General features: G+C 39.8%; 1 protein-coding gene and 1 long non-coding RNA gene across 5 annotated transcripts in view; one reads left to right on the top strand and one right to left on the bottom strand.

Moving 5' to 3' along the window:
- The window catches only part of SDCCAG8 (serologically defined colon cancer antigen 8), a 253,258-nt gene that overhangs the window by 147,907 nt on the left and 90,613 nt on the right, over positions 1-14,738 (bottom strand). For all 3 annotated transcript variants that reach the window (XM_029934840.1, XM_029934842.1, XM_029934841.1), the window contains exon 12: positions 12,113-12,229. In XM_029934840.1, coding sequence (XP_029790700.1) covers positions 12,113-12,229 — 117 coding nt within the window. The remainder of the gene's footprint in view (positions 1-12,112; positions 12,230-14,738) is intronic.
- On the top strand, positions 8,163-14,185 carry LOC115287975. Of its 2 annotated transcripts, XR_003906751.1 has the most exons (6): positions 8,163-8,306; positions 8,719-8,830; positions 9,306-9,515; positions 11,666-11,829; positions 12,724-12,836; positions 13,932-14,185. It is a non-coding gene; the product is annotated as an uncharacterized LOC115287975 (long non-coding RNA). The 2 variants fall into 2 exon arrangements; XR_003906750.1 differs by lacking the exon at positions 13,932-14,185 and having other exon boundaries at positions 12,724-12,949.

Here is a 14,738-nt window from a genome sequence, read left to right as displayed (position 1 = left end):
TGAAGCCATTGCTTCTTACAACCTGAGGTCCTCCAGCTCTGGTTTTTCATATGTGGCCAATGAAATGAGGGAGGCTAATGAAAAAAATCACCTCCATTAATTTTACAGCTATGTGAATAAAAGGCATTTTGAAAAATGTCAAACTATATGGAATTACTCTCAACAACCAGTAATGGTTTAGAGGAGAGGAAGTGCGGGGAAGAAGGTTATAACAGAAATTCTAGTTTTAAAAAATCTATTATTATGGATCCCTCCTGAAAGTGCTGATGGAACATAATGGATGGATCTGTGGTCATATCTGCCTTTTCTGAGTTAGAGTCTAATGGAAAGCCCAGATATTCTTAGTGTAAGTGTCCATAGAATGCTTTTTAAAATCTTCTCATTTTCTCCTTTTCCTCTACTCTTTTCTCTTATTTTTTTTAATGTTTCTTTATTTTTGATAAAGAGACAGAGTGTGAGTGGGAGGGGGCAGACAGAGCGGAAGACACAGAATCCAAAACAGTCTCCAGGTTCTGAGCTGTCAGCACAGAGCCCTACGCAGGGCTTGAACTCAGGAACAGTGAGATCATGGCCTAGGCTGAAGTCATATGCTTAACTGACTGAGCCCCCAGGAGCCCATCTCTTACTGTTTTTATAACTGAGACAATTCTAGGGTCCTCCCTTCTCTTCCAGCTGATGAGATAAATATAAAGTATCCTAAATTCAGCATTTAGAGACTTAAGACTTGGGCTAGTCATACTTCTTGTAGGACATGTTAGCAAGACACAGTATCCACACATAGATTTCAAAATACAGACATAAATAGATATTTGATCCATTGTCTTAACTCCATTTTTCAATTAAAACATATCTGGTTCTTGTTATACAAATACTTACATGGCTTCAATCACTACACCGAGTGGACCTTCAGTAAATTAGGAAAGAAACACTGACCCGGCCCTATTTTTCTATAATAATAGAAATTTCAGTGGAAAGGCAACTTGAACATAATACTCTAAAGTTTCTAATTCAAATTAGGATATGATAATTATCTCTCAGTATGAGTAAATTCACATTTCTATGCATAAAATTCTGAGCAAATAAAAGAAGGGTCCAAAAGAAAGAAGGGTCCAAAAGATTGCAATGAAGAGACAATCTTTCAAGTGGAACAGTTCATTCTAGTCCATCTTCCTATGGTGTCCTCAGAAGTGTTTACTTCCCTGTTTCCCCTGGCCACCACTGTAAGAAAACAGGAGCAATCTCCTGCATTTCAATGGGAACTTTCAGCCACAGCTTGACTCATGATTCCCAAAGCCAAGCTGATGCTATCAGGTACATGACTCATACCATGGAGAGAGACAAAGACAGAGATGGAATGATTATCAGAACTTTGGTTGAAAGTAGAGAGATGTGATACAAAGAACAATTTCCCATTCCTCATAAGGAAGGCAGAAGGCAGGCCAGAAATAAGGACACTGCTGCTCTCTTATCTTTTCCCTAAAAACTAAATGTCATTGTAACCTATCCACTTAATTATGGATGTTGATACCAAAAAGGGTTAAATTACTTTGACAATCTGTTAACAAGAATAATGGGAAAATCCAGACACTTGGTAACTTACTAACAGTCAGTTACATCTAGGATCTGCAGAGTTATATCTACAACCTCTGCCTAACACAGTCTCTCACACTGGACTCCAAAGAGGGCTTGGGAAATATTCCAGGGATACTGAAATCTCTAAGAGAATTAAAAAACATTTTTTTTTGTTTTCATTCTGATGATTAAAAAAAAAATCAAAATACAGAAACTGAACATGATCATATTCTAGGTCATGTAGGTCCAGAACTACCACCGCATTTCATTCCCTGACTGCATTTTGTTAGAGTGCCACGTGGCAGCATTGAGGGAAAGCATTAGTTGTTAGGACCATAATGCTCTGACATCATTCTGGGGATGGATGGTTCACATGGAAACCCCGGCTGAGGATACTTCATTCCACAGGTTTCAGGAGAGCTGGCTACTCCTCTAAAATACATCCTTGGACAGTTTGCTCTTGTCTGAAACATATCCAATAGAACTTCATTCTTAATGCAGAGTAGGGCTTGAATTCTTATTGCAAATTAAAGTCTTCTTGTGATTAAATTCAACTGTTCAAAAGGCTAGTCATTTTATTGTCCTATTATTAATCATAATGAAAAAATATGATCTAAAATTGGTGACAGTAAAATTTCATTTTTATTAGATCAGCTGAAAAACTGGAAAATTTGAAAGGACACTTGAGAGTTCATGTGATTTATATTGATATTATTCATACTTAATTCATAATTAAGAGGGGGCAGAGAAATATCTCCTATGTTTCTGAAAACATAGAATTTCAAGCTAGAGAAAACTTCTCTGAGCTTCTCACTTCACTGGAAAAGAAGGTGAAGCTCTGAGAGGTTTGCCCAAAAACTTAGCCAAAAAGCCAAATCAAGAAGTCAAGTCTTTGGACTCAGAGTCCAAAGGTCAAGTAGAACCCTATACCCTGTATTTCACCTTAAATATTTAGTCATGAAGATTATCTTCTAAAAAGTCATTAAGGAAACTGTGAATTCTTTATTTCTAAAAAACTAATCCTACTCGATTCTAACATTATTTATAAAATGACATTTTATTGTATGTTATCTGAAATTTGAAAATCTTGAAATTATTCCATTACATAAAAAACACTACAAAGGAAAAGAAAATCCAATGCAGACATTCCCCAAATAGAATATGATTCCCAGGCCTGACTGTAGGGAGTGCTGTATATTATACAATAGGGAACTGTGCTGGGACTCTGAACCTTACAGAAAGGAGCCCATTTTCTACAGACAATCTTTTCTTTTTCTTTTCATGGTAAATCATTTTTATATTGTTGTATACGAACAGTTGTATTATTAAACTGAGGTTAGAGGTGTGTATATCTGGACCTTTAAATGAAAGGCATTTTATGTAACATCTTAAACTGTATGCCTCCCATTGGCTAGTGATTTATTTTTTAATGTAATTTATTGTCAAATTGGCTTACATACAACACCCAGGACTTATCCCAACAAGTGCCCTCCTCCATGCCCATCATCTACTTTCCCCTCTCCCCCACCCCCCATCATCCCTGTTTGTTCTCTGTATTTAAGAGTCTCTTATGGTTTGCCTCCCTCCCTCTCCTTCACTATTTTCCCCCTTTTCCTCCCCCCTGGTCCTCTGTTAAGTTTCTCAAGTTCCACATATGAGTGAAAACATATATCTGTCCTTCTCTGACTGACTTATTTCACTTAGCACGACACCCTCAAGTTCCATTCACAGTCCTGCAAATGGAATGATTTTATTCTTTCTCACTGCCATGTAGTATTCCATTGTATATATAAACCACATCTCCTGTATCCATTCATCAGTTGATGGACATTTAGCCTCTTTCCATAATTTGGCTATTGAAAGTGCTGCAATAAACATTGGGGTACGAGTGCTCCTATGAATCAGCATTCCTGTACCCTTTGGATAAATTCCTAGCAGTGCTATTGCTGGATTACAGGGTAGTTCTATTTTTAATTTTTTGAGGTGCCTCTACACTGTTTTCCAGAGCGGCTGCACCAGTTTACATCCCCACCAGTGTAGGAGGGTGCCCGTCTCTCCACACCCTCACCAGCATCTATAGTCTCTTGATTTGTTCATTTTAGCCACTCTGACTGGTGTGAGGTGGTATCTCAATGTGGTTTTGATTTGTATTTCCCTTATGATGAGTGACGCTGAGCATCGTTTCATGTGCCTGTTGGCCATCTGGATGTCCTCTTTGGAAAAGTGTCTGTTCGCGTCGTCTTATGGGCAATCTTTTAGGGCAGAGACGTGGCACTAGCGATGCTGGGGTCAGCTGTGCGAGCATGCTATGGAATCATATGTTCCTTGAATCCATTTTCCTTTTCCACAGCCCACCCCACCCTACCATGGCCCCCCCGGCCCCATTCCCCTTCCTTTGCTCAGGCTGAAACACTAGACTTTCCAACCAAAATGCCTTCTTCTCTCATCTATGCTGGGCAACGTCCTACCCATCCTTCAAGGATGCCATCTCTCCTTCTTCTAGATCCCCACAGCCCTGTGTAATTGGCTAATTATAGTTATTAGGACCTCTCTGACATATATTTATTTGCATACCTGCCTTACACCTTCCCTTCCTTAAGTACAGAAAACCACAAGTGCACTCTACGCAGGCACAGTGCATGTGATATATGATTGCTGAATTAAAGCGACAAGTCAAGTTTAGGGCAAAAATTTCTAAATTTGTAACAGTGTCTGTTCTATTCCAAATCTGACCTAGTTTTTTAGTTTTCTTTTTCATGTTTATTTATTTTTGAGAGAGAGAGACAGAGCATGAGCAGGAGAAAGAGAGACAGAGACAGAGAGACAGACACAGAATCCAAAGCAGGCTCCAGGCTCTGAGCTGTCAGCACAGAGCCCAATGTAGGGCTCGAACTCACGAACTGTGAAATCACAACTTGAGCCAAAGTTTGATAGTTAACTGACTGAGCCATTCAGGCGCCCCCAAACCTGACTTATTCTTTTCTTTAAAAGTACATGTACATGGCCATATTGACGTGATCCCTATGAAGAACAGGAAGCAACACATAAAATTGCTGGAGATATCATTAAGTGAAATAAGCAAAAACCAAAATTCTAACAAGTAGGATGCTTGCTACTTGCAAATACCATATATGCATATGAACAAAAGTAGAAGATAAAACAGAAAAATGAAAACAATTTGCTCTATTGGGTAATGGAATTATTGGCTTCTGTGATTGTGCTTATGTTTATGTAATAAATATTATTTGAAAAGTTATACATCTGTAGTAATTAGTAATATTTATATTGGGTATCAGTATAATATTCCTGGACTGTAAAAAAAAAAAAAAAAAAGCACACATAGCTGTCCTGTGTTTAGTGTTTGTCAGCTTACTGGCCTGTGTGGCCACACAAAATGCCACTGGCCACCTGGTAGCCACTCATATTGGGGGACTTGGTACCTGAGACCATGGTCTTCAAGAGTGGCAGGTTGATCCGTGGGTTCAACCTTTAAGGTAAAAGAAGCATGCAGAAAGTTTTTTTAAGGGCCAAAATACGTATCATCCAGTGAAACTGAAAATATAGCACAAATTCCCTGAGTTCACTATACAGTTTTATATTCCTGTCCAAAGACATGTATTTCTACATGTTTATCCCGCAAGGCGCGTGCTTTCTAAACGGGCTTGTTTTCTGGCCTCTCTGTACCCTTATCTCTAAACAGCCCTAAGTTGCTATCTTCAGATATATTGTTTCTGCTTACACATTTGATTTTCTAAAATATACATCATCATGGTGAATAGCATGACCATCTCTCTTGGAGAATCAAATGATTCTTTTCTGAGAATATGAATTTCTATAGGGTTTTTATGAATGGGGTAAACAAGTACTGCCCAAATCATTAACAACGTAACCAAATGCTGAATGCCTCAAGTTAGTATTATTCACTGGACTGATCTGGAAACTGTTCCTCTGTGCACAAAAAAATAAAAATAAAAATAAAAATAAATAAAAAAGAAACTTACTTTTTTACTGCTAATTTTGTGACTTTACTGACATAATTATGGTCTAAAGTGAAGAAATTAACTTTGCATGGTCTTTCAGAAAAAGCAGAAGTTCAATAATCTTTTATTAAATGAATTTTAGTTTTATTTACATGATCCCATTTGTTCCATTCAAGTGTCACATGGCACAAGAACAAAAGAAGCTGATTTATTAGACATACGCCAGGCTGAAGAATTTTCTCACAATTTTTGGTGAGGCTGTGATAAGAACACAAATCTATCTGAACAATGCTTTAGGGCGCACTTAGGGAAGATGCTAGAAAAAAAAGCTTTATTGCATCACACACATGGAACCAGACTCTGCTTCACATGGGCTGCAGCCAGCATGAAGTTCACACTACATTAATTTGCACTTGCCGATGGGCTGCTTTGCGAGGATTCTGTAGGCATGTTCCAATGTGCACCCCATCTCCTCAGCTAGAATATAAACTCCCCCAGGGCAGGACCTGGGTCTTCCAGAACTCAGCCCCACAGCGCCTCCTGCACCGGCCTGGGTAGGCCAGGCCCTCACGGGCGGCTGTCACCTGAGTGTGGAGCAGGGACAGGGACTCGTTCAGCGCAGGAAGAGGGTGTGAAGAACACTGGAGAGCAGCGCTGTCATCACCAGACCCGAGTGATTACATGCGCTAACGGCGTGCCCAAGTGGCCCCTCTCCCAGTCAGCTTGCAGAGGCAGAAGTGAGACGGCAGGTGGTAGTTGGAAAGTCTCTCAAGTCTAGCTCTCCAGAAGCTACCCATTATCTCAGGATACTCCCCCAGAGCCTTCCGACGAGAGGACGCGGCGTTGCAGACACGAGGCAGAGAACAGAGCTGAGGAGGATTTTGCTCTAATCTGTAGGTGCTAAATTACAAGTAGAAAAGACAAATAACACCACTAGCCACTTTAACAGACAGAAGTGGGATATTCTGAGGATGTGCCCACGATCCAACAGAAGACAGTGGACCTCGGGGGGCCACTGGCCAGGTTTCTGGCACATTGCTGTTATTGTTTGAAACTAGCAATTTCAGGGAGGAAAGTTCTGTGGCCACTTGCTGCAATCTACTGCAATCTTCTGTCAGAGGGTTCTCATTTCAGGCTCTTGTGATTTCCAGTCGCCGTGATTAAATCACTTTCCTCTTATTCTTTCCATATTGAGGATCAAGGTGTTTAAGCAGATGTTTAGCTTTCTCCTTGAATGAATCTGTCAAGTCCTTGAAGGTACCAAAGCTTCAGACTTCTCGAAGTAAAAAGGTCCAATTCTTCAATTTTTCATTATTGCCTTTATTTCTCTGGCCTTCATTAGGACCTCCTTTCAGGACTTTCAAGGCTTCCTTTCATCTTTATACCAAGTCATACAGAACAGATGTACTTCTTCCAACAATCTAATTAAGGCAATTGTACTTCAGAAAGAATTCCTCCGTCGATACGGTCCGGGCGTAATGTCAGTACTGAAGTGCTGAGCCGTACTGCTGTACAGAGCAGCTCACATTCTTTTTTGCCCTAATTTTTCCTGCCAAATTTTTCTGATCTACTTCTTTTCTATATGGGCCCTATGCTAAAATACTTACTTTCATTATCCCACTCAAGTGATTTTGAACTCCAGTGTCTCTTGCTCCCTTGTAGCCACAACTCCAAAGTTATAACTTACACAGTGCTGGTTTAAAAAAAAAAAAATCTTATCTGAAAAAAACTGCACCGATCTAAGAGAAACCGTCCTCTTTGTACTCTCACCTACACCGTTATCATGCCACATGCCACCAGTAAAATAAGGACACTATGAATGGTCACATGCTCCTTTGGCAAGGCCGGGGATGAAGAAGAGGCCAAGGATAAGGCCACGTGGGCACCGCGAAATGCTCTAAGGCCACTAATTATCCTCGAGGCTTGATGAGCCTTTAAACCCAAGCCCCACTGTTTAATAAGGCAGGAGAACCTGAAGACACTCGGCTCCATGTCCACACCCAGGGCAGGGCCTGGCAGACTCTGTCCGGAAGCGCTGGGAGAGTAAACACTTCAGTCTCTAGGGGCTCTGGGGGCTCCGCCAACAACTCAACGCGATGAAGGAGGAAAGCAGACAACAGTGAACCAATGGATGTGGCCGCGTTCTAATACGACTATTTGTGAGAACAGGCAGCAGTCGGATTTGGCCCACGAGCAGTCCGTTGCGGGTCTGGGTCCGGCACATGGGCGTGTTAACATGCCTGCCTGTCTGCGTGTGTAAGGGGGAGGCACGCACTGGTGGAGCGCACTGTCTCTCCCCGCCCCTCCCCTGCCGGCATCACTGGCTGGATGGGTGACCGTATCTCCCCCCCTCCCCCACTGCCCTGGCGGTGTCATGGGCTGGACAGGTGACCACGTCTCTCCTCGCCCCCTGCCCTGGTGGCATCACCGGCTGGACGGCTGACCGCGTCTCTCCCCCCTCCCTGCCCTGGCGGCGTCATGGGCTGGACGCGCACAGGCAGCCAGGCCCGTGCGTAGAAGCCTGCTGTTCAACGTTCTATGCTCGGCACCTTGAACTTCTCCATGACTACATGCTGGTACCTATGTTCTGTCAGAGAAGTCTGACAGGGCCGTGGCACCGCTGCTGGGATCCGCGGTCCTGTCCCCTCACTGCCTCATAGGAGCCCCGAGACCGGACCCAGAGAGTTGTCCCCATGTGGTCCCCTCTTCCAGCCGGGCGCGTTAAGACCTGCCCTGTGCCTGCGACGGAGCCAGGTGGGGGGTGGGGCAGGGGTGCGTATGCAGTCATCCTCTGCCTCTGGTAGGAGACCCGATGTGAACCTGGAGAAGGCAGGTTGAGCATGTGCCCCTGGCATCGCAGGGCAGGTCGCGGACGTGGCCTCACCCCTGCCTCCGACAACACCGGGCGGCCTCACTGCAGAGCCCTGCTTGCCCTGACCCGGGGCTCCCCACGAGTAGCCCTGCACTGGAGGTTATCCGGAGCTAAATAGCAAATAAAAAACACCATAACTGGGCAAGTGAGAGAAAGGGATTGGGGGAGAGAGAAAGGCTATAAAAGAAAGGAAAATGATTATATTTTAATACCTTCAAAACATCGCTTTTTCCCTGCATTTGAAATTCCTGCATCTTCCTTTTACACTACGTCCTGATCAAACCTTTGCTCTAGAAAGAATCACCTTCAGAGATTCATCTGCCAGAATGGAAGGTGACAAAATTCCACTGACGCCTTGGTCGTAATTTTTGTAATGGGCTTCCAGTGTCATTCCTGAATCTTAGAGGTAAGATTCTGCAATTAATCACAAATTTTGGCTTTCAGACTCTACAGGGGTCATTTCAGGCCATGGTGATTGGGGTTGAGGCACAGTCGCCATGTTCCCTCAGATAGCTGGCTATAGGATTAATTCTTATTTCTTTATGATGCCCCAGAATCATTCTGAAGCACCACGTAAATTCAGAGCACAATCAAAACATATGTGTGAAATTTAATGTGATAACAACAGATTAAGAACGTTGAAATGTTGCTGAGATATCCCTTTATTTCCTGTTAAAGAAGATCAAACCATAACATTCTGACACGCAAAAACCACCTGTCTGTCTGATTCTAAAAAACCAGCTGTAAAACAGACATTGTTAGGATGGTCAGGGAGAGGGGTGTGAATATGGGCTGGGCATTATCAGATATTGAAAGAATTATTGTTGGTGTTGTCATGTGTGATGATGACATGGTGATTATGAAAACAAAACCCTTCACAGATGCCCACTGAGGGGTTCATGGGTGAAATAACATCATGCCTGAGCTCTGCCTCAAATACTTCAGCAAAAGGAGCAATGGGGGGAGAAGACAGAAGCAGAGAATGCAGGAGAGAAGATAAAGAAACACAATGACAGAGATGACAAAGAAGATGAAAGAGGAGGACAGAAAACAAAACCCCATGGGAATGATGGACTAGGACTGGCAAAATGGTGAGCCTAGGTGATGGAAATGTGGGCATTCCTATTAACACTCTTTTTGTAGGTTTTTAAATTCCCATAATGAAGTGGAGTGTGTGCATGTGTATGTGTGTACCTGTTGCCTACAAAAAATTTCTAATAAAAGTCAGGGTACACATTTGTCCATCTCCTCCAAGCCAAATGTCTTTTTTTTTTTTTTTTTTTTTTTATGTGTGAGAAGCCGTCCTGTCAGGTGGGCAGCAACACTCAGCATTCGATGCTGATGTGACACAAAGGAGTCGATGGGAAGGATAATCCGCCCACGGGTTCCTGACACAATATAAAAAAGAAAAGGAGAAACTGGGAGGAAGAGGTTGCTACTGTTACTCCCCTAACCCTTCCTTCTAGTTATGCCAGAGTGAAGGTCCAGGTCACAGAGAAAATTATTTTGGTGGCCAACCATTTGCCCTATTTTGTAGACATCAAAAAAGCTCTTGTTCTTACCACATTCCAATGTCACAGTTTCCCACCTACTTTAAAAATGTTTCAAGAGTCCAGACTAACAAAAATACTAATAAAATGACTATATTACAAGGAATGCTTTATTTGTAAACCTAGAGATGGCCTTCTTGTTACGCTCAATCGCTTGATGTGTAACACTCTAAAAGTTAAATACACTTTATATTATTATAAGTATTTCAGATAAACGCCTGACATGCCCAGCTTTTAAAAGTTGAATGTAAATTTCTCTCTTGAGTGCAGATGGTGGCCAAGCAAAGGGGCTCTTTGGTCTTGTGGACAGAAGGTCAGGTCATGGCTGAAAGACCAAAGAACAATTGCTGCTTTGCTCGTCCAGATCATCCTCAGAATGAGACACCACTCCTTTCTTTTCTGAAACTGTCTGTTCGATACAGAATAGCTACAAAGAGTACCTATAAGATTTCCTCACATTCTGTCCAAGAGAAAATGGTAACGAGCACTTCACATCACAAGCATCTTGTAACCGTTCTGAGGTTTTAGTCCTAACCCTCTGACCTCCTGAGAAGGCACATCTTTATCTAAAAACACTGGAAATCATCATGAAAACTGCTAATGTTTCACTATTTAGCAGGAAATGGTTTACAAATGAACACAGCTCCTTTTAAAATCCTGCACCTTTAGCCTCCACATCATTGCTGGTTAATTGCCAAGAGCTAGAAGCTCTGCAAAACAAATACTGCAAACACTTCTACACGTTATTCACTTAGACGTAATACACTAATCTTATTATTCCTATAGTGGTTTTTCTCCATAGAACATTACCCTGTAATTTTAACTCAGACACTCTTCCTATTTTTTTCCAGTTAGTCCAAGATGTTATATTGGGCAGATGCTCTAAAATAATATGACAAAAGTATGTAATAATGCTAGCGAGGTTACTAAGATGATACCCCTTTAAAAAAGTCACAATACATCAGAAAGGAAAGGAGAGTTCCATTTGCTCGGTGGTCTCAGTCCCTCAGTGGAGGACAGAGAGGATTTTCCATTCCACTATCAGGCACGCCCCCAACTGGATGCAGTAAAATAGTTTCATTATGTTATGTTAATAACGAAAATTCTGAAAATTAGAAGTCCTAACACTGAGTAGAGTGGTACAAAAGCAGAGTCTGATTTTAGTTGTTCAGATGTTAACTTTAGTGCCAGGGATTTCAGCTATGACTTGAAAAACTTTTTGTACTAAATTTCATTATCACTTTCATTTTTAATACTTCTCCCAACTGTCTCTGTGTCATCTGCATAGAAAGTTGATGGGGTTGAAAGGGAAAATATGCTGGGAAGTCCAATAAAATGCTTCAAACTAGAAATATATTTCAAAAAAATTTACTAAGGGCTACCTACTTTAAATTGTGGCGATTTAAAAAAAAAATCTTGACATTGACAACTCATTTTAATGGAATAGATTTATCAATCTGCTTTTGGTAAATAGAAAGAACGAGAGCCTCCAATGCTCTGTACTATAACATAAAAATAGGAAATCCAAAGTGAGTCTATTAGAATTACCTCTCTAAAACCTTTATCCATATCGTCAGCTAAAATCCCAGTTTCTACCTGATCTCAACTGAGGTATAACACAAAACATCTGTTCAACTGAGCCTGAAGTAAGCAGCGTTTTCCACTAACATTTCTAATTTCCCCATATTTAGGCTTCTTGAGCAAACGCATTCATGGTTATCTTCGTTAAAACTGGTTTCACTCTGCCAACAATCAACTTGATTGACATATTTACATATCAACTCATCTCATCTTACAAATTCTAAACTTTTTCACTTAAAATTGGATTCAAGTTGGCATCTTTCAAGAACTTTATGTACGTATATTTTAGGTTCAAACTGTGCATTAGAACATTTTTTTTTACTTTTGTAAGTAATAGATACACATATCCAAATGTATATTTATGACCTGTCAGATTGGGATTTCACACGCATGCGGTTGTGTTCTCACCATTTCCTGTGAAAGGTGATAATTTTAGGCAACTAGAAATGAAATTCTTTTAATAGTATAGACTGGGCCGTTCCATTAGTTAGAAGCAACAGAACAGAAATAACTAACTTCCGTCTTTAATTGCTGCAGTTACCCTGGTCATCTCTTACCTGATCTTTCATTTCAAGATCCCGTTTAGTTTTTGTTCTGTACTCTCTGTGCTCCTTCTCTGCCTCATCCTTCTCCATTTTGGTTTTATTCAACTGATAGCGCATTTCCCCACACACCTGTTAGATTGTAAAAAAAAAAAAAAATACATCAATAGCTGCTGGAATCTACCAGGCAATGCCTACAATTAGATCATTTGGTGCCCCCTAGAGGTCATGTAAATGAAACACACTAGGACTCTTCTAAGAATGGCATTTTCTGTTAGAATATTCAATATATTCTGTGAAGATGCGAAAGCAGTATCAGGTACTACTAAGTTTAACAATTTCAGATTACAGATAAAGGAATGTATAACTAAGAAATTTAAGTAATGTGCCCATGATTTTTTGTGGGAATAATAGTTTCAATTGCATACTATTATCCAAAATGTATTATCATCTCAAACTTAACTAAGTGAAATCATTAATTAAAATATTAAGCTATGTTAATACTCATTCAAATTATTACAGTTAAATAGACATTCTATAAAGTAAAGCTTTCCTTTAAAGATTTGATTAGTTAGTTAGGCTTTTATTAAAGAAATTTCTAAAGCAATTTTTCTGTCTTCCAATAGGCAATATGATCGGTGTTTAGGTGTACAATGGTCTCCAGTATTTACTGCAATATCTGTAGATAATGTCAACCTTATGCACAGTGTTATGCACTTAAGTGAAGAAAGACTGCCTGGTAAGAATCATAGATTGGAGCCATCCACACTCTGCATTTGTAACTGTAGCATCCAACATAAAAGGAAAATATACATTTAAGTGAAATGATTTTAACACATCATTAAATAATGAACACACATAGCATCCTAAAAGTGTTGTGTGTCATCCCTTATACAATTTTTTTTTTTCAATCCAGGGCTTCTACAGACAGGTGGATATATTTGGTAAACACAATCAGCAGATAAATCTAAATTAAAAAATTATGAGCCTTTGAGATAATTGAGAACCTGAAAAGAGATTAACACACAAGTCTGTTAATCCAGTGCCTGATAAATACAAGTTTTTAAAAATCACATATCATCCAATAGTTACAGTTGCTTGAAATTTTTCAATTTTGGTATTTCTCCAAAAATACAATCAGAACTTTAGAAATTAGTTTTATCATTACTGAGGTATTAGAATCTTATAAAACCCGCATCTATCTCCTATGCCCAAACCAAAAATGCTTTAAATGTAAACTAATCTGTCTCCAAAATTTATAGAGACAGGACAGAGGAAGAAGTAAGTTTCTCCCAAGTGGCCCACAAAATACTAGAAAAGAATACAATTTTATTGAAAATTCAATTTGAAACTCAAATGCCTTGAATGTGTCCCATTTCAAAAACACTAGTAATTTATAAAAAATTATTACTTTTAAAGCTAAATGAAGTTTAAAATGAAGAATGACAGAAAAAAAATTAGAGGGGCCCTAATTTCCTTTCTTTCTTGGTTTTTCACTATTCCAACCTATTTGATGTAAACACATGAATGAAATGAAAAAACCCAAATTGATACCAGAAAATAATAATTACACAGCCATGGTGTTTCAAACCCAATATCAACACATAATAAATGATTATGCGTTGGGTTTTATTTAAAATTATTTTATCCCTTAATTTTATTTTTAAAGTTCCTTCGCCATATTACTACCATGTTAGCATCTGATAAGTTTATCCATCACACTTCAGTTTCATCTAAAAGAAACTAACGAATTAAATCGAAATAGAATGATTTCATCTCAGGGTTGGAGCCACGTCAAGGAACCCTTCTGATATTTTAATGGTTTTCTGGACAGTTGTAAAGACAGAAGAGGCATCTCGACCGTACATGTTTCAACAGAACATCCTCTCCCTGCAATGAACTGAATGCTCACCACAGCTTTCCCCCCAGATCTGGATTAGCCCCTGCCAGCCCTCTATCCCAGCTTCCCCTACCCTCCACACAAACACACTGATGATGCCGGCAAATATGACAGCTTTAAACCTCGACATTGGCTAGCTTGAATTTTAGAAAGCAAATGGAGAATTAAAGAAATTCATGGGAATAAAAGAAAAAATGGGCTTTGTTTCTTCTATAAGCGGAAAGTAATTGTAATTCCTAAATTAGAGAACGTTAGCATTACAAATGTGTCAACATTTAGGAAAATATGTTGATAGGTAAAATGCAATATGAAAAGCATACAAACAAAATTATCTGTGTACATATTGGTAAAAAATAAATCCACTTAATTTATTACATCATGTGTGCCCATACGTAGTTTCTTAGTTTTAGCAATGGCTTACTGAAATCTACATGGACTTCTAGTGTTTTGTAAATATGTACCTTACAGTAGCCAGTTAAGACTATTAAACATTTTAGTTCTTGGTTCACAAGGTTGTGATGCCCAAAGGGCAGACACTGGGATGTTTTGAAGTATAAATTAAAGGACCAATAAAATAAGACACTTAGTATGAGAACCTTGATTTTAGAGACCAGGTATGGAAAGGAATGGGAGGTGGAGGGTTTTTTTATTTTAAGTACTCTCTTGGTGTTGTAAATATATGTCTTTTACTATTTTTGTGGGGACCAAACCAATGCTATCTTTGACAAACATTTTTCCTAA

This window comes from Suricata suricatta, chromosome 3, assembly GCF_006229205.1.
Source record: "Suricata suricatta isolate VVHF042 chromosome 3, meerkat_22Aug2017_6uvM2_HiC, whole genome shotgun sequence".
NCBI classification, from domain to species: Eukaryota; Metazoa; Chordata; class Mammalia; order Carnivora; family Herpestidae; genus Suricata; species Suricata suricatta.
The sequence above is the reverse complement of the archived record's forward strand: the minus strand, read 5'-3'. Positions and strand labels throughout refer to the sequence as shown.